Source organism: Schistocerca americana, chromosome X (genome assembly GCF_021461395.2).
Source record: "Schistocerca americana isolate TAMUIC-IGC-003095 chromosome X, iqSchAmer2.1, whole genome shotgun sequence".
Lineage (NCBI taxonomy): Eukaryota > Metazoa > Arthropoda > Insecta > Orthoptera > Acrididae > Schistocerca > Schistocerca americana.
The window spans coordinates 283,011,397-283,036,888 of NC_060130.1; the positions used below are offsets into that span (position 1 = coordinate 283,011,397).

The window sequence follows — 25,492 nt, forward strand, 5'->3', positions numbered from 1 at the left end:
CCCATCTTCTGTCTTGAATTGCGGTTGCTTCACAGATTGCTGACAGTTTGTGTCAGTATCTTGTGTTCACCACGTTTCCTCTGTCTCCAACCAAGTGCTTTCCACTGACCTACACTGAGGCTAAGAGAAAATTTGAATGCCTGCATCCTGTACGTATGACATCATCTTACGCTGCCGCTACAACAGTTCTGAACCATCAGCTCCACCAACCCCAGTCACCTCTCAGAGCCAGAAGACTACACCTGCCCCCTTGATGGTGGGGAGCATTTCCCGCCCTGTTGCTCCCGCACCACCTACTTCGGGAGCAGCACCCCCCAATGTCCGTCCCCTTTTTTAATCCAGAGAAGTGTAAGTCTTCTTGTCTTCTTCAGCTTCTCTCACTAGGAAGGGGTCCCTTGGGTCACTCCCTTCCCAGGTTTCTGCTAGTGGGAAAGCTGACACCCGCCAGTGGCTGAAGAGCTCAAAAGCAGCTGGTCGTAGGGCTTCATGCTCATCCTCAGTCCCTGAGACTGACCCAGTGAAGTCCTCCCAGCCAGGAAACCCAAGGAGCAGCAAGCAAAATCCAAAAAGAAGACCCCCAAGACCAAGGAAATTGTGGTGGCACCCACACCACCGCTACCTGCAAGCTCTATGTCTGAGGATGAGGTCTAGATTCTGGCATCTGCTGAGGACCTAGATCTCGTCAGACCCTCAGACACAATCAATAAAGACTGCTCAGGCAATAAGTCAGTGGCAGCAGGTGACTCTGAGGCAGAAACTGCCTCATTGAATGTTCCATGCCTTCCCAGTCTCATGATGTCGTCGTCCTCCAGTGGAATTGTGGCGACTTTTTTTTTTCCACTGCCTGGCTGAGCTACAGCAGCTGTTAAGCATTACACCTGCTATCTCCATTGGCCTCCAGGAAACCTAGTTCCCAGCAATGCGGACCCCTGCCCTCCATGGCTGTAAGGGATATTACAGAAACCGTAGCAACTGTAATCGAGTGTCAGGTGGAGTCTGCGTTTATGTCCTGAACTCAGTATGTAGTGAACATGTTCCCATTCAGACCCCTCTTGAAGCTGTGGCTGTCAGAATAACGATGATGCAGGAAATAACTGTCTGCAATGTATATCTTCCTCCAGATGGGGCAGTACCCCTGAACGTATTAGCTGCACTGGTTCATCAACTCCCTAAACCTTTCCTACTTTTGGGAGATTTTAGAACCCGTAACGCCTTGTGGGGTGGCACCGTTCTTACTGGCCAAGGCAGAGATGTCGAAACTTTACTGTCTCAGTTTGATGGTTCAAGTGGCTCTGAGCACTATGGGACTTAACATCTCAGGCCATCAGTCCCCTAGAACTTAGAACTACTTAAACCTAACTAACCTAAGGACATCCCACACATCCATGCCTGAGGCAGGATTCGAACCTGTGACCGTAGCAGTCGCGCGGTACCAGACTGAAGCGCCTAGAACCGCTCGGCCACCAGCGGCCGGCTGTCTCAGTTTGACCTCTGCCTCTTAAATACTGGGTGTGCCACACATTTCAGTGTGGCTCATGGTAGTTACTCGGCTATTGATTTATCATTTTGCAGGCCAGGACTTCTCCCATCCATCCACTGGAGAGCACATGACGACCTGTGTGGTAGTGACCACTTCCCCATCTTCCTGTCACTGCCCCAGCATCAGGCCCACATACGCCTGCCCAGATGGGCTTTAAACAAGGCAGACTGGGAAACTTTCACCTCTGCTGTCAGCGTTGAATCTCCCCGACATGGTAACATCAATTTGATGGTTGAGCAGGTGACTACAACAATTGTTTCTGTGGCAGAAAATGCAATCCCTCGCTCTTTAGGCTGCCCGAGGCGTAAGGCAGTCCCTTGGTGGTCGCCGGAAGTCGCTGGAGCAATTAAGGAGTGTCGCCGAGCTCTAGAGCAGCATGAGTGGCACCCTTCCCTGGAGTACCTCATAGCCTTTAAACGGCTCCATGCCCAAGTTCATGAACTTATCAAATGATGGAAGCAGGAGTGTTGGGAGACATACGTCTCAACCACTGGGTGCCATAGTCACCTTCCCAAGTCTGGGCAAAGATCAAACATCTTTTTTGGTATGAGACCCCAACAGGTATTCCCGGTGTTACCATAAATGGCGTGTTATCTGCCGACACAAACACGATTGCCGAGCACTTTGCTGAGCACTATGCTCGAGCCTCTGTGTCAGAGAATTACCCCCAGCCTTTTGCACTCTCAAACGGCGACTGGAAGGAAAAGTCCTCTCATTCACTACACGCCCCAGTGAATCTTATAACGCCCCATTTGCAGAGTTGGTGCTCCTCAGTTCCCTTGCACATTGCCCCAACGTATCTCCTGGTCCTGATCAGATCCACAGCCAAATGATTAAACATCTATCATCTGACTACAAGCAACGTATCCTCGTCATCTTTAGTCTGATCTGGTGTGATGGTGTCTTTCCATCGCAGTGGCGGGAGAGCACCATCATTCCAGTGCTCAAACCTAGTAAAAACCCACATGATGCGGATAGCTATTGGCCCACCAGCCTCACCAATGTTCTTTGTAAGCTGTTGGAACGTATGGTGTTTCGGCAGTTGGGTTGGGTCCTGGAGTCACGTGGCCTACTGGCTCCATGTCAGGACGGCTTCAGCCATGGTCGCTCTACCACTGACAATCTTGTTTACCTCAAATCTGCCATCTGAACAGCCTTTTCCAGACACCAACACCTGGTTGCTGTCTTTTTTGACTTACATAAAGCATACGACACAACCCGGGTGCATCATATCCTTGCCACATTGTATGAGCGGGGTCTCCGGGGCCCGCTCCTGATTGTTATCCAAAACTCCCTGTCGCTTCGTACTTTCCATGTCCAAGTTGGTGCCTCTCATAGTTCCATCCATATCCAGGAGAATGGAATCCTGCAGGGCTTTCTATTGAGTGTCTCTCTATTTTTAGTGGCCATTAACGATCTAGCAGCAGCTATAGAGCCCTCAGTCTCACCTTCTCTGTATGCAGACGACTTCTGCATTTCATACTGCTGTTCCAGTACTGGTGTTGCTCTGCATCATCTACAGGGAGCCATCCAAAAGGTGCAGTCATGGGCTCTAGAATATGGCTTCCAGTTTTCCGCCATGATGACTTGTCATGCATTTCTGTCAGCATCGTACCGTTGTAATGGATCTGGGAGATGTTTTTTTTTTTACCGTATTTGTCGATACCGAATTGTAAATGTTTTCTTATATTTTTGTCAGAATTTATTATATTTTGTCTTATTATATGTTAATTTACTTCTGTTTTTGAGAGTAAAAGCATATTGATAACTATTAGAAAATGTATCGAAGAATAGCAAAGAGACTGATAACAAGTGGAAACTTGTGAATTGTGTAAAATATCTTTGACGTTGGAGTCGTCTTTGACTATAGTCAGTCGGCAGCTAACTCTTGGTGTGTGTTGACGGAAGAACAATGTGAAGGTCGCCGTCACAAATAATTTTGAATTATGTTACTATTATTTTTGTATTAACTAAAAAGAAGAAACTATATTTGAAGAAACTGTATTTGAAACACCAAAATGAGAGAAACACGTTGAACCACGTCATTCCTGCAGCCGACATAGATGCATTGTGGAATCATACTTAGACAACTGAAGCCAAGACTAATATCGCCTTGCAAACGTCTAACAGAAAAGGTACTGTCACGAAATATGGCAAATTTAAGTAAATAAAAAATAGTGACCATATTTTCAACTTGTGTCTTAGCCGGGAAGCCATATTTCACCGTTCATCCAGAACTAGCACTTTACCTTAATGATGATCCACTCTCTGTAGTGGAGACATATCGATTCTTAGGTCTGGTTTTCGAAGCTCATTTGACTTGGCTTCCTCATCTTCGTCAGCTTAAATGGAAGTGTTGGCATCACCTCAATGTCCTCCGCCGCCTGAGCAACACCAACTGCAGAACAATCCATGCTGCTGCAGGTCTACAGAGCCCTTGTTCAATCCTGCCTTGACTATGGGAGTGTGTTTTGTGGTTCGACGGTGCCCTCAGCATTGCATTTGCTCGAACCATTGCAGAGTTTGACATGCGACAGGAGCTTTTAAGATGGATCTAGTGACAAGCGTACTGGTGGAGGCTGGAGTCCCTCCATTGAAGAAAAGACGTGCACAACTGCTCGCCAGTTACGCTGCACACATTCATAGCTCTCCTGAACATCCTAATTACTGTCGTCTTTTCCCAACCATGACAGTTCACCTCCCGCATAGGTGGCCCAGGTCTGGGCTAATGATTGTGGTTCGCATGCGATCACTGCTGTCTGAACTGGAGTCCTTCCCTTCACCACCTCTCCTCGAGGTCCAATCATGTACACCTCCGTGGTGTAACCGCAAGCCGAAGCTTCGCCTGGACCTTTCGCATGACCCTAAGGACTCAGTTAACCCTGCGGCTCTTCGCTATTACTTCCTCTAGATTCTTGAAGTGTTCTGGGGCTCTGAAGTGGTTTACACCGCCAGCTCGATGGCTGATGGTAATGTTGGCTTTGCTTTTGTCCACAGAGGCCATATTGAATAGCATTCCTTGCCCGATGGCTGCAGTGTATTCACTGCAGAGCTTGTTGCCATATCTCGTGCACTACAGTATATCCGGTCATGCCCCGAGGAATCGTTTCTTCTGTGTACTGTCTCCTTGAGCAGCCTACAAGCTATCGATCAATGCTACCCTCGCCATCCTTTGGTAGCGTCCATCCAGGAGTCCATCTTTGCCCTGGACCAGTCTCGTCATTCAGTGGTGTTTGTGTGGACCCCGGGACACGTTGGCATCCCAGGCAACAAACTTGCCGACAGGCTGGCCAACATGCTACACGGAAACCACTTCTGGAGAGGGGCATCTCTGAACCTGACCTACGTTCTGACTTATGCCACAGGGTTTTTCAGCTTTGGGAGAGTGAATGTCAGTACAATATGCACAACAAACTGTGTGTCATTAAGGAGACTATGAATGTGTGGAAGTCTTCCATGCGGGCCTCTCATACGTAATCAGTTGTCCTGTACCGCCCCTGCATTGGCCATGCTTGGGTGACCCACGGTTACCTCTTGTGCCATGAAGACCCACCTCAGTGTCGGTGTGGTGCCCGATTGACAGTGGCCCATATTCTGGTGCACTGTCCCACTTTGACTGTCCAGCGACGAAATCTTGGGTTCCAGCTCGCTGACACTCATTTTATCTGACAATGCCTCATTGGCTGATTTAATTTTACATTTTATTCATGAGGGTGAGTTTTTTCATTTGATCCAAGTTTTAGCGCATGTCCTTTGTCCCTCTGTGTCCTCCACCCTAGTTCTTTTAGGGAGGAGGTTTTAATGTGTTGCAGGGTTACTGGCTTTTCCTTTTTATTCTCATGGTCGGCCTGCCACTGTAATCTGCTTTCTTGTTTTACTCTCTTCTGTTTCTAGTGTCTCTGTGTTGTTTTATTGTCCTCTTTTGTTCCTTTTAGTGTTCGTTGCCTTTGTGGTTTTTCCTTTCTTTCTATTTTGTGTTATATGTCTTGTCTGTTTTATTCTCACACTTGTGGCATTGTTTTATTGGGAACAAGGGACCGATGGGGCTCGTAGTTTGGTCCCCCCCCCCCCCCCCCCCCCAACCCCTCTTCTAAACCAACCAACCTCATAATGTTATGCGTGGAAGATGGTCACAATTGAATGACAGTTGATCCATTTGTTATTCAGAAGGTTGTAGATGCCATTGCCAGTCCTGTGAAGCCCTGCTCTTGGTTGCATAATGGGACCTTGCTTTTGGAGATGGATAATGCTTTACAAGCACAGAAACTGCTTAATGCAAGTCTTCGCTACAGCTGTCCTATTAAAGTAGAGGCCCACTGCACTCTGAATTCCTCCCGTGGTGTCACATACACTTGGCTGCTTGATGGCCTGATGGAGGCTGAAATAACAGGCTCTCTCACTGACCAGGGAGTGACTGCAGTTCACCACATCATGAAAAGTGTTGATAAAGAATTAGTGCCAAGCCACACTCTATATTCTTCACATTTGACTGTGTGGTACTACCATCAAAAATTAAAACTGGCTACGAATCTATTACTGTTGGACCATATATTCTGAATCCCACGCATTGCTATAAATATCAGCACTACAGCCACACCTGTGAATGAGGGTGAGTGTCCACCTCCTTCCCTTCACTGTATCAAATACAAGGGTGATCATGTTGCATCCTCCCGTGACTTTCCAATCTTCCCCAGTGACAGAGCTGTTCAGGAGATCTGGGTGTTGGAAAATTTCCCTACTCACATTGCTGGGAAAATGTTAGCTAGCCGCAAACCTTGTACACCACCAAGTGGCAGTTACAGTACAGTTCTCACTACACCCTGACTGACAGAGGACATGGCTACATAGACTTAAACTTCCAGTTTGGTGCCATGTTTGTGAAATTGTCCAGCACCCTAAGGTCACACCCTCATCTTCACCTGCTACAGGTGCATACCATACTGACAAACCTTCACATGTGTCAGTGAAATCACCTGCTTCGCAAACAGAAGCACAAAAGTCCAGAAAGGAGTACTCCCATGATGGCTTTCTGCTCACATATAGCCAGCCAGTGTCTGGGTGTACACCTGATAAATGCCAAGGTTTTAAGCAGTCAGATGAAGGCAAACACTCTTCCCCTTCTCCACCTCAGTGTTCTTCTTGAACAGTATCGCGATGTCATACCTTCAACCATCTGACCTCACCAGGATGCACCACCAACAGCCAGTTTGCTGGACAGCCAGTGACAAATACCGACACCTCTGCCAAACTAATGGACCAGGACCCTTCAGCCTTTGCACCTGGTCATTGTATACCTTTGAATTCTGGCACCTAGCAGCCACCATGGTGGCTGCCACCTTATTTGACCCATCTCCTGTCTATCATCGGATATGGTTATTCTCCAATGGAACATTTCCGGCATCATATCCAATAGGGATGAATTACAACTCCTCTTGCGATCATACTGTCCAGTTGTTTTCTGCCTCCAGGAAACAAAATTATGCCCTCACAATTGCTTTCACCTCATTCGTTTCACTTCCATCCATTTTGACCTTCCCCATGAGGCAGGGACTCCGGCTCATGGGAGAGTCATGTTGCTCATTCAAGATGACGTCTATAGTCACACCATTTCCTTGCACACCCAGCTTCAAGCTGCTGCTGTCTGTCTTTCCCTTCCTGGTTTCACCTTCTCTCTTTGCTATGTCTACTCGCCTGTCTTCTGCTTATTGTTTAACTCCCTTCTCCCTTTCTGCTGTTTGGTAACTTCAGCACCCATTATCTCCTTTGGGGCTCTTAATGCCCCTATCTGAGAAGCAGAGATATCTTCAACCAGCTCAATCTAATCTGTTTGGACATAAGTACACCCACATTTCTTCTGATTCCACAGACTCCTTTTTCCACTTGCACCTATTGACCTGTACTGCTCAGCTTGCTCATCATCTCGAGTGGTTCATTCTCTCCAACACACACTTTGCTAAGGCCTATGCCATCTGTGCATCTGACCAACTGGCAGCTTCCCAAAGCCGACTGGCAGCTCTACTCCTCACTGGCCACTTTCAATGAACACCATATCCCCTGCATTGATGACCAGGCAGAATATTTTACAGACGCTATCCTTACTGCTGCAGATTGTTCCATACCTCGCATTTGTTCCTCGCCACAACATACTCCTGCCCCGGGTGGACTTAGGCATGCAACGATGCAAGCTGAACACTGAGACTAGCTCACCACATTTTTAAGCACGATCCCATGATGGCGAACTGTACGCATTATAAACAGCTACATGCACAGTGTCTCTGCATTTTCAGGGATAGCAAAAAAGCTTTTTGGCTTTCTTTTCAAAGCCCTTTTAACAGTTTTACCCCCTTTTCTGTTGTTTGAGGTAATCTCCGTCAGCTTTCAGGAACCGCGGTTTACTCTCCAGTTCCAGTCTGATCATAGTGAACAAAGTCATTGTAGATCTTCTTGATATCTCCAACACCTTGGGCTGATAGTTTGCAGATATTTTGAGTTCCACCCACTACCATCCTGCCTTCCTCCCTCTGAGCTGGTGGTGGAGGCAAGGACAATATCTTTCTCCTTCCAGAATTGTGAATGCTTCAATACTGCTTTTACTATGAGGGAGCTTAAAAATGCACTCTCTTCGTCCCGGTCATCTGCTCCAGGACAGGACAGCGTTCACATACTGATGTTGCAACACCTATCTTTAGAGGGCCTATGCTGTCTCTTCCATACATTTGGACAGATGGCACATTTTTCCAGTTGCTGGTGTGAGACCATTGTCATTACCATACCTAAGCCTGGTGAGAACAAACACCTTCCTTCCAGCTATCACCCAATTTTCCTCACCAGTAGCATCTGTCAGGTGATAGAATGTATGGTTAATGGTTGGCTGGTGTAGTGGCTCGAGTCTTGAAATCTCTTCATTAATGCCCAATGTGGATTCCGCAGGCACCGCTCTGCAGTTGATCATCTTGTCACCTTGTCAACTCATATTATGAACAATTCTTTTGCGGAAGTGCCAAACTGCAGCCATGATTTTTCATTTGGAGGAGATATACGACACCTCTTTTAGGACAGATATCCACTATATTATGTAAGAGTGCTGTTTCCAGGGTCGGCTGCCCCTTTTTATCTGGGACTTTTTAAAACACCATGTTTTTAAGGTACATGTGGGCTCAGCTCTGTCATACACTTTTATTCAGAAGAATGGTGTGTCTCAGGGTTCTGTGCTCAGCATCGTTTTATTTGCCATAGCCATTAACCCTGTTATGTATTGTCTCCCGCCATGTATCTCAGGTTCTCTTTTTGTTGGTGACTTTGCAGTCACTTGCAGCTCTCAACAAATGTGTGTACCTGAGTGGCGTCTTCACTGATGTCTTGATCGTCTTTACTCATGGAGAATCAACAATGGCTTCTGCTTTTTCTCTGACAAGACTGGCTGTATGAACTTCTGGTGGTGTCAGGAGTTTCCTCCCTCGTCCCTACATCTCGGCCCATTCCTACTTCCATTCGTTGACACAATAAAATTCTTGGAACTCGTGTTTGATAGATAACTCTGTTGGTCTTCTCGCACCTCTTACGTGGCAGCACATTGTACTAGCTCCCTCAGTGTTCTCTGTGTTTTATGCAGTACCTCGTGGGGAGCAGATTGGACCATCCTCCTCCATTTATACTGATCCCTTGCCCATTTGAAACTGGATTATGGATGTATCACATATTGATCCACGTGTCCATCTATCTTACATCATCTTAACACTACCCACCATTGCAGGGTACATTTAGCCACTGGTGCCTTCTATACTAGTTCCGGTGACAGCTATTGACGTACCGTTGCCCTGCTGGTGGGATGTTCTCCTCAGTCTTTACATGAGCCATCTGTCTTCAGAGCCCAGTCATCCATCCTATGTTCTCTTTTTGACTACTACCTTGACCACCAGAATGAGCTGCACCCATCTTCTCTGTTGCCTCCCGGAGTTCACTTTCATTTGCTGCTTCGACAGCTTTGCATTATGCTGCTTGCCGCATTCCTCATGGATGCAAGCTCTTCTCCGCTGTGGCTTCGTGCTGAGGTATGTGTTCATTTCAGACTCCATTCACTTCCTATGGACGCTTGCCTGGTGTATTGCAGCAAGTTTTTCGCTCTTCACACGTGGCTTGGGAACAGTGTCTTCGTCTACATCTTGTAGTGTTTGGTGTGCCTTTGTACACTTTGGAGTGCACAATGGTCTTCTCTCCTGGAGAACAAACTCAAGGATATTAAACCTCTCCCAATAGTATGGTCGACTTCCTCTTGACTCCTCAGTCTAACCCAGGTATGTATAGGACACTGTCATTGTAGTCACTGCCATTTATTAAGTGGCAATCGTGCCCCATTCTGTGCATACTGCTCTCAGCCCTTGACCCTGATCCAGTGCCCAGTTTTTAACTGTTTACGTTCACATCTATGTTTGGCATCTACTTTGTCAGATGTTTTAGCGGATGACGTGCATTCTATCAATCACATCTTAATTTTTATTCACTGCAGCAGCATGGTGAAGCTAATTTGATTTCAAATCATACCCATGCTAAGAAATTATTTTTAGCCTACATGTTTAGAAAATATTTTACACATGGTTACAAAATATTTCATTTAACACATATTCAAATAACAATTGACACATCTTTAGAAAAACTTTGAGTCACATATTTAGAAAATATTTGATTAATAATGACAGTCTATGCATACCGTAAATCATAAATCTAAAATATGCTTTCAGTGAATAAAAATTTCCACTTTTCTGCTGTAGGAGTCAGCAAAATACTTACCATTTGGTATTTGTCTGCTGTATCATCATCTGGAATCTGAGGAAAAAGAAACACAAATTGGCTGCCTTGATACCAATGCAGAAATCTGACTTCCTCTTCTTTGGCACCCACTTCTATTAAGATTCTGACAAACTGCCTATTTAGCTGTTTCCTTTCTATCATGTAGGTAATCAACAAGAACAAAAAGCCTCCACTTCTGCAACTGTTTCATCTGTTCTGCTCCTTTCTTCACTTGTGGACATTACTCATTATTCACAGGCAATTCATTCACTGATTCAGCATTATCTCTGTCTCATATCAATGCCTAAAATGGATTTTCCTGGAGCAACATCTAATTTTTGCTTTCATTGGGAACTTGCTTTATCTTTTGGTCCATATTGAACATTCTCTGAAGCATCTTTTCAAAGCTCAAAAAGCAGGCTTCAATAAAATTGTTTTGAAAATTTTCTCCATCAGGCAATTTTCTGAATACTCCTTTAGGGTCTTCTTTGAACTCCATTGGAATTAATACCACTGTGCAGAATGCGCTTTTTATATTATCTTTGTCAGTTACTGATATTTTTGAACATTTTCTGTAAAAAGTGGGGGAAATGCATCTTTTGATACTGGCCCATGAGAACTTTTCTTCCATAGGGTAAGCACTGCCCACCATTCAGCTTTCTGAGGTCTGAAGAAACTTTCATCTAATGGCTGTAAGAGATGAATACTGTTTGGCAGTAATAGAATGAAAGATATTTTGTTATTCTCACAGTCGTCAATTACTCTCAGCGAAATGAACTTGAAAGATAGTCTCTTATTATAACTTTATTTCTCCTCAATTGATTTCAGGTAAGGCAGCACAGTAGTAATAAACTAGTCTTCAAATGTAGGCACATCAAACGATCCACTGTTTTGCAGTTATAGGAGATTCCCCTGGGACCTCCACCTTGCCAGGTGTCCCATAAATGCTCTGATTTGTAGAGAAAATATGGAGGCATTAGTTTCCCATCCCCAGTGGCAGCCATCATTACTGGAACACTACTTTTAGAAGAGTCTAAGATTCTTTCAGGAGGTTCTGTTCCCCTTCTAACTGTCACATACTTCCTCCTAGGATCTTTGCACAGATTGGTAGGTCATAATTGATTACATTTTTTAAGGTGGAAGTTTTCCATTTTTTCATCAGCATTCTGGAAAAATGATTTCACTATCTCATAACTCATTTCAGCATGTTTTCGTTTAATGTTCTCAGGTAGCCAGATACTTAATATATCAGTGATGCTGTAGGAATGAATGCAACCACTCTGTTGCTGGTATGTTAAAAGAAAAGCATTTTTCTCTTCATCCACGTTCATTGAGATATCCTTCCACTATGTACCTTACACAGCATAGTAAAGGAAAGTACCAGTGCGCAGCCCTTAAAATGCCACAGACAAATATGTTCTCGTCAATGGTGCTTATGATAGAAGGTCTTTCAATCATTCCAGGCTTGTGTTATTAATTTTATTCTCTAATGTCGAATGTGTTATGTTAATTTGCTTGATACCTTTCTGTTTCACAGTTTTTCTGATCTTATAGCGGAAACCACTTTTCAATATTTCAAGGGGCATAATTGCATCTCAGCAGAGCACCAAGCATCCTTTTATAAGTTGGTGGCATTAGCTGATATTCTCCCAATGTATACACATCAAAAAAAGTTTTGCATCACCTCGGTTCCAAGCGTTCCGGAACGTGTACAGAAAATTGGAATAGAGATCAACATAAACATCATTTCCATCCTTTTTATTACTCATGAAAACCACACATTGCATGTTTTCAATATTTCAAGGGTCATAATTGCATCTCAGCAGAGCACCAAGCATCCTTTTATAAGTTCGTGGCATTAGCTGATATTCTCCCAATGTATACACATCAAAAAAAGTTTTGCATCACCTCGGTTCCAAGCATTCCGGAACCTGTACAGAGAATTGGAATAGAGATCAACATAAACATCATTTCCATCCTTTTTATTACTCATGAAAACCACACATTGCATGTAGTACCACCATACAGCAAGATCTTCAGAGGTGGTGGTCCAGATTGCTGTACACACCGGTACCTCTAATACCCAGTAGTACGTCCTCTTGCATTGATGCATGCCTGTATTCGTCATAGCATACTATCCACAAGTTCATGAAGGCAGTGTTAGTCCAGATTGTCCCACTCCTCGACAGTGATTCAGCGTTGATCCCTCAGAGTGGTTGGGGGGTTCACATCATCCATAAACAGCCCTTTTCAATCTATCCCGGCAATGTCGATAGGGTTCGTGTCTGGGGAACATGCTGGCACTCTAGTTGAGCGATGTCGTTATCCTGAAGGGAGTCATTCACAAGATGTGCACGATGGGGGCGCAAATTGTCACCCATGAAGACGAATGCCTCGCCTTTATGCTGCCGATATGGTTGCACTTACAGTCGGAGGATGACATTCACGTATTGTACAGCCTTTACGGCGCCTTCCATGACCATCACCGGCATATGTCGGCCCCACATAATGCCAACCGAAAACAGCAGGGAACCTCCACCTTGCTGCACTCGCTGGACAGTGTGTCTAAGGTGTTCAGCTTGACCGGATTGCCTCCAAACACCATTCCGACGATTGTCTGGTTGAAGGCATATGCAACACTCATTGATGAAGAGAACGTGATGCCAATCGTGAACGGTCCATTCAGCATGTTGTTGGGCCCATCTGTACCACGCTGCATGGTGTCGTGGTTGCAAAGATAGACCTCACCATGGATGTCAGGAGTTAATGGATGTAACGTTGCTCCCAGGAAATGATTTTCATGGGGATCATTGAGTAGTGTTGGCAAAGATAAGAATGGGTAAAATGGAAGGAGTGAAAACAGAAAGGGTGAATAAAGTAAAAGTGTGGAGACTAAAATACAGGAAGTTAGAAGAAAATTTCAGAGAGTTACTGAAGCATAAAATCCCAAACACTGAATGTGGAAGAGAACTGTAGTAAGTTCAAATTTGCATTTGTAAGCTCTGAAGAAAATACCATTGGCAAAATGTCTGGAAGTGTGTAGAACAAGGACACACTATTCTGGAATGAATAGGTGAAGGAAACAGTTAAAGAAGAGTGGAAATCATGGCATGACTAGAACAGAGAGAAAAAGGAAGAAAGTAAAAGGGAATACCAGGAAATCAAAAAAATAAATGTAAGGAAGTGGTAGTGGAAGAGAAGAGGAATAATTTGAATTCACCTGAGAGCTGGAAAAGGACATTAATGGCTATAAAAGTGTGCCAAAGTTATTTTCTTCACAGCTTACAAATGCAAATTTGAACTTACTACAATTCTCTTCCACATTCAGTGTTTGGGATTTTATGCTCCACTAAGAGGATGGAGAGCAACCAGAGGACATAAGGATAAGATGGAAAGAGTCCTTTGAGAAACTACTAATTGTGAAAAAAGTGAAAAGGGAATATAAATATGGCAGGGGAACCTCGAGCTGTAAGGAGAGGGATATTACAATGTTAGAAATGGGTGGAACCAGCAGTTCAAAGAATGAAAACAGGGAAGGCAACTGGGATAGGTGAAATAAGTGTGAAGATGATAAAGGCAGCTGGACCCACTGGACTACAATGGTTATATACACTCCTGGAAATTGAAATAAGAACACCGTGAATTCATTGTCCCAGGAAGGGGAAACTTTATTGACACATTCCTGGGGTCAGATACATCACATGATCACACTGACAGAACCACAGGCACATAAACACAGACAACAGAGCATGCACAATGTCGGCACTAGTACAGTGTATATCCACCATTCGCAGCAATGCAGGCTGCTATTCTCCCATGGAGACGATCGTAGAGATGCTCAATGTAGTCCTGTGGAACGGCTTGCCATGCCATTTCCACCTGGCGCCTCAGTTGGACCAGCGTTCGTGCTGGACGTGCAGACCGCGTGAGACGACGCTTCATCCAGTCCCAAACATGCTCAATGGGAGACAGATCCGGAGATCTTGCTGGGCAGGGTAGTTGACTTACACCTTCTAGAGCATGTTGGGTGGCACGGGATACATGCAGACGTGCATTGTCCTGTTGGAACAGCAAGTTCCCTTGCCGGTCTAGGAATGGTAGAACGATGGGTTCGATGACGGTTTGGATGTACCGTGCACTATTCAGTGTCCCCTCGACGATCACCAGTGGTGTACGGCCAGTGTAGGAGATCGCTCCCCACACCATGATGCCGGGTGTTGGCCCTGTGTGCCTCGGTCGTATGCAGTCCTGATTGTGGCGCTCACCTGCACGGCGCCAAACACGCATACGACCATCATTGGCACCAAGGCAGAAGCGACTCTCATCGCTGAAGACGACACGTCTCCATTCGTCCCTCCATTCACGCCAGTCGCGACACCACTGGAAGCAGGCTGCACGACGTTGGGGCGTGAGCAGAAGACGGCCTAACGGTGTGTGGGACCGTAGCCCAGCTTCATGGAGACGGTTGCGAATGTTCCTCGCCGATACCCCAGGAGCAACAGTGTCCCTAATTTGCTGGGAAGTGGCGGTGCGGTCCCCTACGGCACTGTGTAGGATCCTACGGTCTTGGCGTGCATCCGTCCGTCGCTGCGGTCCGGTCCCAGGTCGACGGGCACGTGCACCTTCCGCCGACCACTGGCGACAACATCGATGTACTGTGGAGACCTCACGCCCCACGTGTTGAGCAATTCGGCGGTACGTCCACCCGGCCTCCCGCATGCCCACTATACGCCCTCGCTCAAAGTCCGTCAACTGCACATACGGTTCACGTCCACGCTGTCGCGGCATGCTACCAGTGTTAAAGACTGCGATGGAGCTCCGTATGCCACGGCAAACTGGCTGACACTGACGGCGGCGGTGCACAAATGCTACGCAGCTAGCGCCATTCGACGGCCAACACCGCGGTTCCTGGTGTGTCCGCTGCGCCGTGCGTGTGATCATTGCTTGCACAGCCCTCTCGCAGTGTCCGGAGCAAGTATGGTGGGTCTGACACACCGGTGTCAATGTGTTCTTTTTTCCATTTCCAGGAGTGTAATTGCTAAGATGCATATGGGCTCAAAAATATGTGCCTCGAGAATAGAGAAAGGGAATAATAATTCAAGTGTTCAAGAAGAGGGGCAGAAAAGTACATGATAACTATCGAGGGCTCACATTCATACCACAAATACCGAAAATGATGGAGAGGCTACTGGAAGGATGGTTCAGGGAAAAGTGGATGGTCCATTAGAAGAGGAGTAGTGTTGATTTTGACATGGTAGATCAACAATGGACTCAATCTTTAGTATGGAAAGGCATCAGGAGTATGTGAAAGATCTGGTAATGACATATCTTGACTTATATGATAGTGTCCCCTCAGAAACAGTAGGGGAAACCTTGGAGGAAAATGAAGTTGCAAAACAAACAATTGAAATTGTTGAAGCAGTGTACAACAAAAGCTTTAGCTGGTGAAGATTCAAGTTGGAAGAAAATTGAGAATGTTATGGGGTTGAGATGAGGGAGTGTGGTGCCACCATTATTCATAATGGTGACTGATGAAATAATGTAAGAGGCAAAAGAATCTCATAGAGGAAGAGATGAAGTGTTTGCTATTTAAATTTTCTTTTGGGGAACCAACAGTACAAATGTACGAGCACATGCTGAAAAGTAATGCCTGCAAATTTTTTATGTGGAAACCCTGTAAGCTTTTGAAATAAAACAAATTTTATTCACATTCTACATACCAAGCGAGGTGGCACAGTGGTTAGTACACTGGACTCACATTTGAGAGGATGACAGTTCAATGCTTGTGCGCCATCTCTAATGACCTCAATGTCGATGGGATGTGAAGCCTAATCTTCCTACCTTTCACATTCTACATCTTTATTCTTCATAAGTACATATTTATTTCTCAACATAGTCACCCTGGTGATGAACACATTTCTTCCAATGAGAAACCAGTTTGTTGACACCATTGTTGTATAATGTTTGAGCTGGTTGATAGACCCACAGCCTGATCTCTGCTTGCACCGCTTCATCACTACTGAAGTTGTGGGCAACTTGAAGTATTTAGAAAGTGAGGTAATGCAAAATGCAAGGCTGGAGTCTGGGGAAGGGAGGTGCCAGTGAAGTCTAAGGAAGTGCTATAAAAAACATAGCGTACATCCATATTGGTGACTGCATCACAGACTTGGACCAAGAGAAAAGTAGAGTAGAATCCAAGTCAGTGAACTGAAATCTCTAAGGTGTATGTTATGGAAAACTAGGATAGGCAGTCTGAAAAATGAAGATGCTAAGAAAGAACTTGGACTAGAAAGGTTGAATGATGAAATTGAGAAGAGTAGGTGAAAATGGTTTGGGCATGTAAAGAGAATGGAAGATGTAAGAATACTAAAATGAATGATGGAGGCCAAGTTTGAGGGCAAGAGGGAGACCCAGAGCAAAATGGATTGATTCGATCTAGACCAGTTAAGGAGTAGTAGTCTGGACTGTAACTAAACAGTTATAGAAGAAAGAAGAAGAAGAAGAAGTGGTGGTGATGGTGATGATGAAAGTACCATAAATATCCCAACCTGCCCTGATGCTGGATAAAGGGGAAAGGCAGGCAACAGTGATGTATTGAAGTGTTCTCTAAAATATGTTGTGTGCCTTATGCGAGCATCATGTTAATCTTGCAGTAGTTCTGTGTACAAATGCAAATTAATGTACTTCCATTGTTTCATTAGCAAATCATATATTCATTATAGAGAGAGCTGCTTTCGTGCTACTTTTTGACAGTAAAACCATTCCAAAATTTCATACTTTTTTTTTTATCATGTACATTTAAACAGTCATATCAAATTATTCATGATAGTCAAATTGAAAAACAATTCTATTGATGATTTTTGTGTATGAAAATTGTGCTTCTTGCAGTGGAAACCCTTTTTGTTTTCATGTTGAGACATTTTGTCTTCATTTCAGTATGATCATTATGGAAGTCATTACGAAGAAGTTTATCACCATCAGGGACAAAATATGGAGCTATCACATAGAAATATTGCTTCCCATGGACAAGTTAACTCATACAATCCAGCCAGCACATCATTTTATAAAAAAACTAGTTCTTCTGAAGAAAAGTTCAGGTGCCCTTCTGAGCGGTCTATGTCATATGTATCAAAGCAGCGGAAGTCTGGTCACATGGTAAGTGAAACGCTATTCAAAATAATATTTCCCTTTGTAGTTGCAAAGGGTGTCAGTTTGGATATCAGTTCTTGTGATGATGTGTTGTGATGTAGTACCATTAGTGTCAAAATTTTTGTAACCAAATTATAAGGCAGAGAGGAAGAGATAGTATGTGCATGCTATTTCACATTTTCTATCTCCATTTGCTACATGGTCAATAGCTTAACCCATAAGTTCCTTAAAACTGTTATGGGTGGTAAAGCTATAAAAAGTTGAACTTGAAGTTATGAGCATCAGTGAATACCTGCACGGATAGCCAAGCATGCGAAAACACCCACTTCCCGGACATGTTTAAGTACATCAGCTCTGGATCAAATCCTCCTTGTGTGTTAATGATTGGGACCGGTGTGCCAGCTAAATTGGATGTGGTTTTTAGGCAGTTTTTCACATCCACTTATGTAAATACTGGGCTGGTTCCCATGTCCCACCTCAGATGCACTATGCACAAAGAATTTGAAAAACACTGTCACATTTGATCCTGCACAGATAGAAGAGGTACACAGATTCCTCCCTGGAAGGTCACCAGCAGTAGCTTCAAAATGCCTTCTGGAGTGGGACTGCATCACACTGAAAGCCTGTATAAAGGTATGGTGTATTCTCCATGAAACTGGAGTGGTACTTTACCAATCCCAGTCTGACATTGACTGGTTAAAGGGCACTGGAAAGGAAGGAAGGAAGGAAGCACCAGTGAAATCAGAAGCTTCCAGATCAAATCACCAGAAGTAGACTGAAGAAGAAAAAAAGTTGGTTTAAGAAAAGAAAATACAAGTATAAAGGCATCAGTAGATTTCTGACCTTTCTTTTTGTATTAATGAAACTTTGACACTGACAGCTGACATTATAGAATTAACATTGCTGTTGAATAATGGATAGTATGTTTTGAGTGACCCATTGTTCCCATGGTCTCGTGGGCATACACATTGGCAGCAAAAACGTAGGTCTTACAATAGAATAATGGTAATTTGCACATCTCTCACAGCAATCTTGAGTTCACCGTATGGATGTCAATTTAAATGCCAAGATACAGACAGTGTCAGGACCAATTAAATGTAATGCTCAGACCTTTTCTAAAATCATATAATTTTGTGTACTACTCTGACATAATGACCTTGGTTTTGTTTATTTATTTATTTATTTTTGATCTAGTCACACTTTGGTTCAGTTGAGGACTCTAATGTCAACCTTAAGATGAACTCCCATTTTAATACAACTTAAAAACGTGTGAATTGAGAGATAGAGTTGGTAACTTAGGTGAGTGAGAAAAGTAATACGAAAACTGAAGGAACTTAAATCGTATGACTGATATGAATAATACAAAATGTATTTTGTACTCAGTTGAATAGCGAAAAAGCCAGAGTTCAATAAAACAATGGAACAAGTAAAGGCAGCTCTTCAGAATAAGACTTCAAGCAAATCAACTTAATTGCCACTTTTAATGTACTGATTTTGTTAATAATATAAAAACAAGCAATGCTTCCTTTTGTAAATGTTCTGTGACATGGTGGAACATTGTGTGTCACAGGGAATGGGGACCTTGACTTGACCACCCAGATCATGAGGATGGTAAAAATCTCTATTAAAAAGAACCTCAATCTCAAGGTGTGCTGCACATCATTGAGATGCATGAATGTTGAGATAGAACAGTTGTTTGTGAGCAACCTGTAGAGAAACTGCCACAGCCCAGTTGTATAAGGCTTACTCACGCAAGAGGGGCTCTGTGTGAGTGGACCCTTCCTTACATTCCTAGCTGCTCATGAGACCGAGGTGGAATCCTTGAAATTTCTTCTCCTCCTCCCAGTGGAATGGGTGGGCTACTGGTAGGTATAACACTCAACCTAAAAAGAGGGCTTGTGTAGTCCTCCAGACTCAGAAATATTTCATAGTTCTAGTGTATAATGTAACAGAATGCATGCTGGTACTCAGAGTATGTTCTTATTAGTTAAAAGGAAAGAGGGGAGCTTTGAAAATGCCTCACATTTTTACATTCGAAAGAATTGAGGGGATTGCAGGTACATTAAAATCTGTTAAGTGGTTGCAAAATGGGACACAGTTGGTCAGAACCTAAAGTTCTGAACAAGTGACAAACCTGCAGAAAGCCCTCAGGGAATACGCCATTGAGACTGAGCTTGATGTCACCTTCAACTACAGCAAAGATGTTTTGACATGCAGGGATCTGGTGGACATTCCCGAAGATGAACTTAAAGTTGAATAGGCCCGAGAAGTCATTGTTGACATCCAAAATATAATGAAAAGGGTAGATGGTGATCTGGTTAAGTCAGACTCACTTATACTTACTTTCAACACCATGAAACTACCAGAGCATGCCAAGGCATGTTACCTACACCTAAGTGTATGGCCTTATGTCCCCAACCCAATTTGCTGTTTCAAATGCCAGCACTTTGGGAAGAAGTCAGTTGTGGTAAGGCTGCTCATGAAGCAGTCACTTGTTCATCTCCTTTGAAGTGTCCGAATTGCTCTAGGGATGATCTTGTCGGGAGTAGGGACTGGAGTGTATATCTTGAAGAATGGAATATACAAGAGTTTTAAATTATGAACTACATCCTATTTGGTGAGGCCAAAAAGTTGCATGAGGCATTTATGCCCCCCACGCTTGCTACATCCTTTGCTTCTGTTCGTAAATAGCCAGTTCAGAAGACTGATGCTGCTACAGAAATGGAGAATGCTAGTGTCAGCACTAGTACTGTATGTGTCAATGCTTTTGTGCTGACATAATGTAGCTCCCTGGTTGAATCTGGTCCACCACTGCCATTACCAGTTTTGCAGCTGTGGCTCCAAAGCCTCCCCAAGCAAAAAAAAAAAAAAAATTGAAGTCAAAGGCAGAGACTCAACTGCTAACAGAGATGGGAGGTAAGCAGAGTGCTGATGTCACTCTCCCTAATGTCTTTCATGATTCATCTTCAGAGATGATGGACATTGATGTTGGCTTGATGCACTGACCTCACTCCAAGACTAAGCTTCCAGCCACTACAGCTCCACTCCACAGCAGAATGATAGCGTGAAAGGGCTACCTCCATGATAAATGGCTTCTGTACTATAGTGGAACATTAGTGGTTCGGAACATGTGCAGAGGAACTGAAACTCCTAGAACAGGAACATCCCATGTGCTTGTGTTCGTAGGAAATGTATTTTAAAGTGTCTGATGCCCCCTCAATAGTGCACACTACTCCTCTGCTCTCCCCCTAGCTACTGGCCTGCATGCAGTTGCAGTTGAAATTCATGTGTGTCAGAGAATCACTGTTATCTCACTGTCCTTACCTCCACATGTGATAGACTATGAGGATCTCACAAATCTTATGAACAACTTCTCTGACTATTTCTTCATTGCCTATCATCTTTTGTGGGGCTCAACCTCTCCTTGCCCTCGGGATTGTGTTTCGGAGTGCCTTATGATATCAGTGAGCTGTGCATCCTCAACACAGGCACCCCCACTTGTTTGTGTGCTGCTGCTGCTGCTGCTGCTGCTGCGTCACCCTCGACCATTGACCTCGCTTTTCAGTGGGGAGTCATTGATGACCTTGATTCCAGTGATCACTTTCCATTCTGGATTCACCGACTGGATGGAGCTCTCCCTCTTGTCATCCTAGGAGGCCACCTGTCCCTTGGTGGACTGATCAGTGCTGCTCAGTAATCCGTGTAAGTCCTGCAGCTCTACAATGGTTCAAGTGTTGCCCAATGGTGGAAAATCCCACAGTCTTTCACTTCTCAAGGGCAAAGGCTTGACGCATCATCAAGAAGAGCAAGAAGAGGTCATGGCAAGTGTTCCTGGACTCTCTCAACTGTTACACTACTTCTATTACAGTATGGAAAGCAATCAGGATGATTTCCAGTAAAGGCAGTCGGTTACCTGTATTAGCATTGTTGAAACGAGTGTCTCTCCTACAGTGTTCCTTGTTAGTCGATGATTTTAATCCTTATTGTCATATTATTAATTTACCTGAACTGTATATGTGGAACATCAGCCCCCCTTTTAAAGACTGTGTGGGGTTTGGGCCTCAATTTTGACTGTTAACTCTAGTGGTTACCACACCTGAAGGACCTGAAGGCAGGGGCTCAGAAGGCACTGAACATTTTGAAACACCATAGCCACATGTCTTGGGGAACAGGCAGTGCATGTCTACTCCAGTTTTATAGGGCTTTCATCCGAATGCAGCTGGACTGTGGGTGCACAGTGTATGGGTCAGTGAGGCCTTATTACCTGAAGACGATTGATGCTGTACACCATGAGGGGATTAGGCTCATGATAAGTGCTCACAGGACCAGCCCCATACCCAGTCTCTATGCTGAGGCTGGTGAACCACTACGTATGATTTGACAGCAACTCCTCATGGTGCATCAGGAGTGCACATTCCTCGCTACTTTGAATTCATGAGCATGCCATACTGTTGCCCTTCCAGCTGTGGAATGCCTCTTTACAAGATGTCCGTTGACAATGAGCCCATTTGGGATTTGCATAAAGTGTGTGCTGTAGTCGCTTCGTGTGGGGCATGTACAGTCTCAAATCCAGGGTTTTAACTGACTACCATCCTGGTTACTGCATACTCCCAGAGTAATTTTAGATTTAGTGCAATACAGGAGAGATTGCACTCCTGCTTCTGTTTTGAATATAATATTTTCCGACATTTTAAATAGCACCACAAATATGTAGCTTTATTCACAGTAGAGTCTAAACAGTGGGATTCCATTAGCTGCTCTGTTGTTTACCATTTTGTGTCCTAAGGATTCACCTATGTTGAGAATTCACTGTATTTGATGCTGAATTATCTGTGATTTTGGCAGCACTGGAGCAGAGGAAATGTGCCTGTCTGCTAAATTCCTCATCTTTTCAGACTCGATGAGTGCCCTTCAGCCCCTGCAACACTTGTATCCAGTCGCCAAAATAGTCAAGGATATTCAGGATGGGGAAGAGGTGTTTTCTGCTGGGTGCCAGGACACATTGTATTGCAGGGAATGAAAGGGTGAATGTAGCAGCCCAGGAAGCTTGTCATGATCCACAGTTAGTTCAGTGTACCATCCCTCTGCATGTTATCATCTCACTGTCGAGGTACCAAGTCACACATCGATGGGAAGAGAAGTGGCTGGAAGTCACAGACAATAAGCTTTGCCCAATAGGGAATGCAACATGGCTATGGTGTACATCTTTTCAGCCACCCAGCTGGGACAAGGTCCTCCTTACTCATCTTCACATAGGCCCTAGCCCAATGATGCATGGCTTCTTGCTCTGGTGAGAGGATCCTCCAGTGTGTAGTGCTTGTGGTGTACAGATCATTGTGCACCATGTTTTATTAGACAGTGTTTTATTTTCAGACCAAAGGGCAGCAGCAAATATGTAAACAGATCTGACCTTTATTTTAAGTGACATTTAATGAATGTGGTGAGAGTTTTAAGGTTTTGTGGTATGTACAGATTGTTTCCCAAGATTTTATGGAGATGTTCTTAATATGTTAACGGGGTGTGTTTTGTAAGTGGTCAACCACTTGGATTTCCCAGTTCCTTTCTTTTAGCTCCTCTGCTGTTTTACTTACATTTTGAACCCAGGTATAGCAACTTTCACCCTGACCCTGTAATCTTAAGGTGTGTGAGACAGAGATTTTTTGGATTAATGTGAATGAAATTGTAAGTAGCCTGTTTAGGTTTTTGTATTGGTAACGCTAGCTCTGTATGAAAATCACTGGCTGTGCTGTGTGCAGTCTGTGGCTGGTTGGCATTGTTGTAACACTCGCCATTGTAGCGTTGGGCAGTTGGCTGTTAACAGTGCATAGCGTTGCGCAGTTGGAGGTGAGCCGCCAGCAGTGGTGGATGTAGGGAGAGAAATGGCGGAATTTTGAAATTTGTAAGACTGGATGTCATGAACTGGTATATATATATTATGACTTTTGATGACTATTAAGGTAAATACATTGTTTGTTCTCTATTAAAAACTTTCATTTGCTAACTATGCCTATCAGTAGTTAGTGCCTTCCGTAGTTTTAATCTTTTATTTAGTTGGCGGTAGTGGCGCTCGCTGTATTGCAGTAGTTCGAGTAACGAAGATTTTTGTGAGGTAAGTGATTTGTGAAACGTATAGGTTAATTTAGTCAGGGCCATTCTCTTGTAGGGATTACTGAAAGTCAGATTGCGTTGCGCTAAAAAAAAAATATTGTGTGTCAGTTTAAGCACAGTCATGTATAAATTTTTCTAAGGGGACGTTTCAAAATGGAATGAGTGTCATTTTACAGGTTTCCTCCTCACTTTATGAGAACAATTTTAGCCATTTTATCCACATTTGTTTGTTTCTTTTAATATGCACACTGATTATATATCAGTAAGACAAATATAGCGAAGCCAGATTTTAAACCACAAGATATTTCCAGGGGCAGATATGCACTGTGACCACAATTAAATTGGTTGCGAACTGTATATTAAAACTGAAGGAATTGCAAAAAAATAGCCCGCATCTCGTGGTCGTGCGGTAGCGTTCTCGCTTCCCACGCCCGGGTTCCCGGGTTCGATTCCCGGCGGGGTCAGGGATTTTCTCTGCCTCGTGATGGCTGGGTGTTGTGTGCTGTCCTTAGGTTAGTTAGGTTTAAGTAGTTCTAAGTTCTAGGGGACTTATGACCACAGCAGTTGAGTCCCATAGTGCTCAGAGCCATTTGAACCATTTGAATTGCAAAAATGTAGGAAATTATGGATATGGGACTTAGATAAGTTGAAAGCACCCAGAGGGGTTGTTGAGAGTTTCAGAGGAAGCATTAGGTAGTGATAACTGACACGGGGGAAAGGAATGCAGTGGAAGATGAATGGATGGCTTTGAGAGATGAAGTAGTGAATGCAGCAGAGGATCAGATAGGGAAAAAGACAAAGCCTAGTATAAATCCTAGGATATCACTGGAGATACCGGCTTTAAATGCTGAAAGAAGAAAATAAAAAAATGCAGCACATAAAACAGCTGAACTGGAATACAAACATCTGACAAAATGAGATGGACAGGAAGTGCAAATTGGCTAAACAGGAATGGCTAGAGGACAAATCTAAGGATATAGAAGTATATATAAGTAGGGAAAGATAGAACAGAAAAATTAAGTCTTTTGGGGGAATGAGAAACAGCTGTTCGAATGTCAAGAGCTCAGATGGGAAAACAGTACTTTGCAAATGAGGGAGAGCTGAAAGATTGAAGGAATATATGGAGGGGCTACACGAAACATATTAACTTGAAATTAGGATAATTAAAAAGGGAAGAGGACATGATGAGATGCGAGATACGATACTTTGAGAATAAGTTGACAGAGCACTAAAAGACCTAAGTCGAAACAAGGCCCCTGAAGTAGATAACATTCCATCAGAACTACTGATATTCTTGGGAGAATTAGCCATGACAAAACTATTCCATGTGAGTGCATTCTTTCTCACCGAATTTCATATATGAAGTCTTCACGGGTTGTCAGCCGAGTAGTGTCGTTGTCTCGTAGCAACATTTCGATGGAATGCGTCTCCCATCATCTTCAGGCGAAGTGTCGGGGTATCATCAGTTGCGGGCTTATATCTCTGCTGGACCGCTCTCCGCTTCCCGCTGTCAGCCAATCATGCCCCCGCGGAATCGCCCGATGCTCCTGGATCGGCTGGTGGGTGGGTGGGGGGGGGGGGGGGGGGGGGGGGGGGGAACGCGTGCGCGGGGTTCGAGTCCCAGCGTCCATCTCTGTCTGCTCAGTCCGTGGCTCTTGGTGGAACGGAACGTTCTTCTCTGATTTTCCTGATTGCAGGCTCCCAGACTGTGCTGAGATGGTGGCCACTGTCACAGTTGATTAGGTTGTTGTGTAAATGTATTTCTATGGAATCTTTGATTACTGAGTCCCAAAATCCGTTTGTACTGCATATTTTCTTTGTGTCCCGAAATCGAAGGTGTGCTTCTCGTCAATACTATGTTCCGCCACAGCAGATTTGTTGATCTGACCCAAGCGTACATGCCTAATG

At 44.2% G+C, this 25,492-nt stretch overlaps 1 protein-coding gene across 1 annotated transcript in view; it reads left to right on the top strand.

Annotated features, from left to right (window-relative positions):
• LOC124555650 overlaps positions 1 to 25,492 on the top strand; it is a 302,716-nt gene that overhangs the window by 258,595 nt on the left and 18,629 nt on the right. The window contains exon 10 of the mRNA XM_047129634.1: positions 17,264 to 17,482. Within this exon, the coding sequence (XP_046985590.1) occupies positions 17,264 to 17,482 (219 nt within the window). The remainder of the gene's footprint in view (positions 1 to 17,263; positions 17,483 to 25,492) is intronic.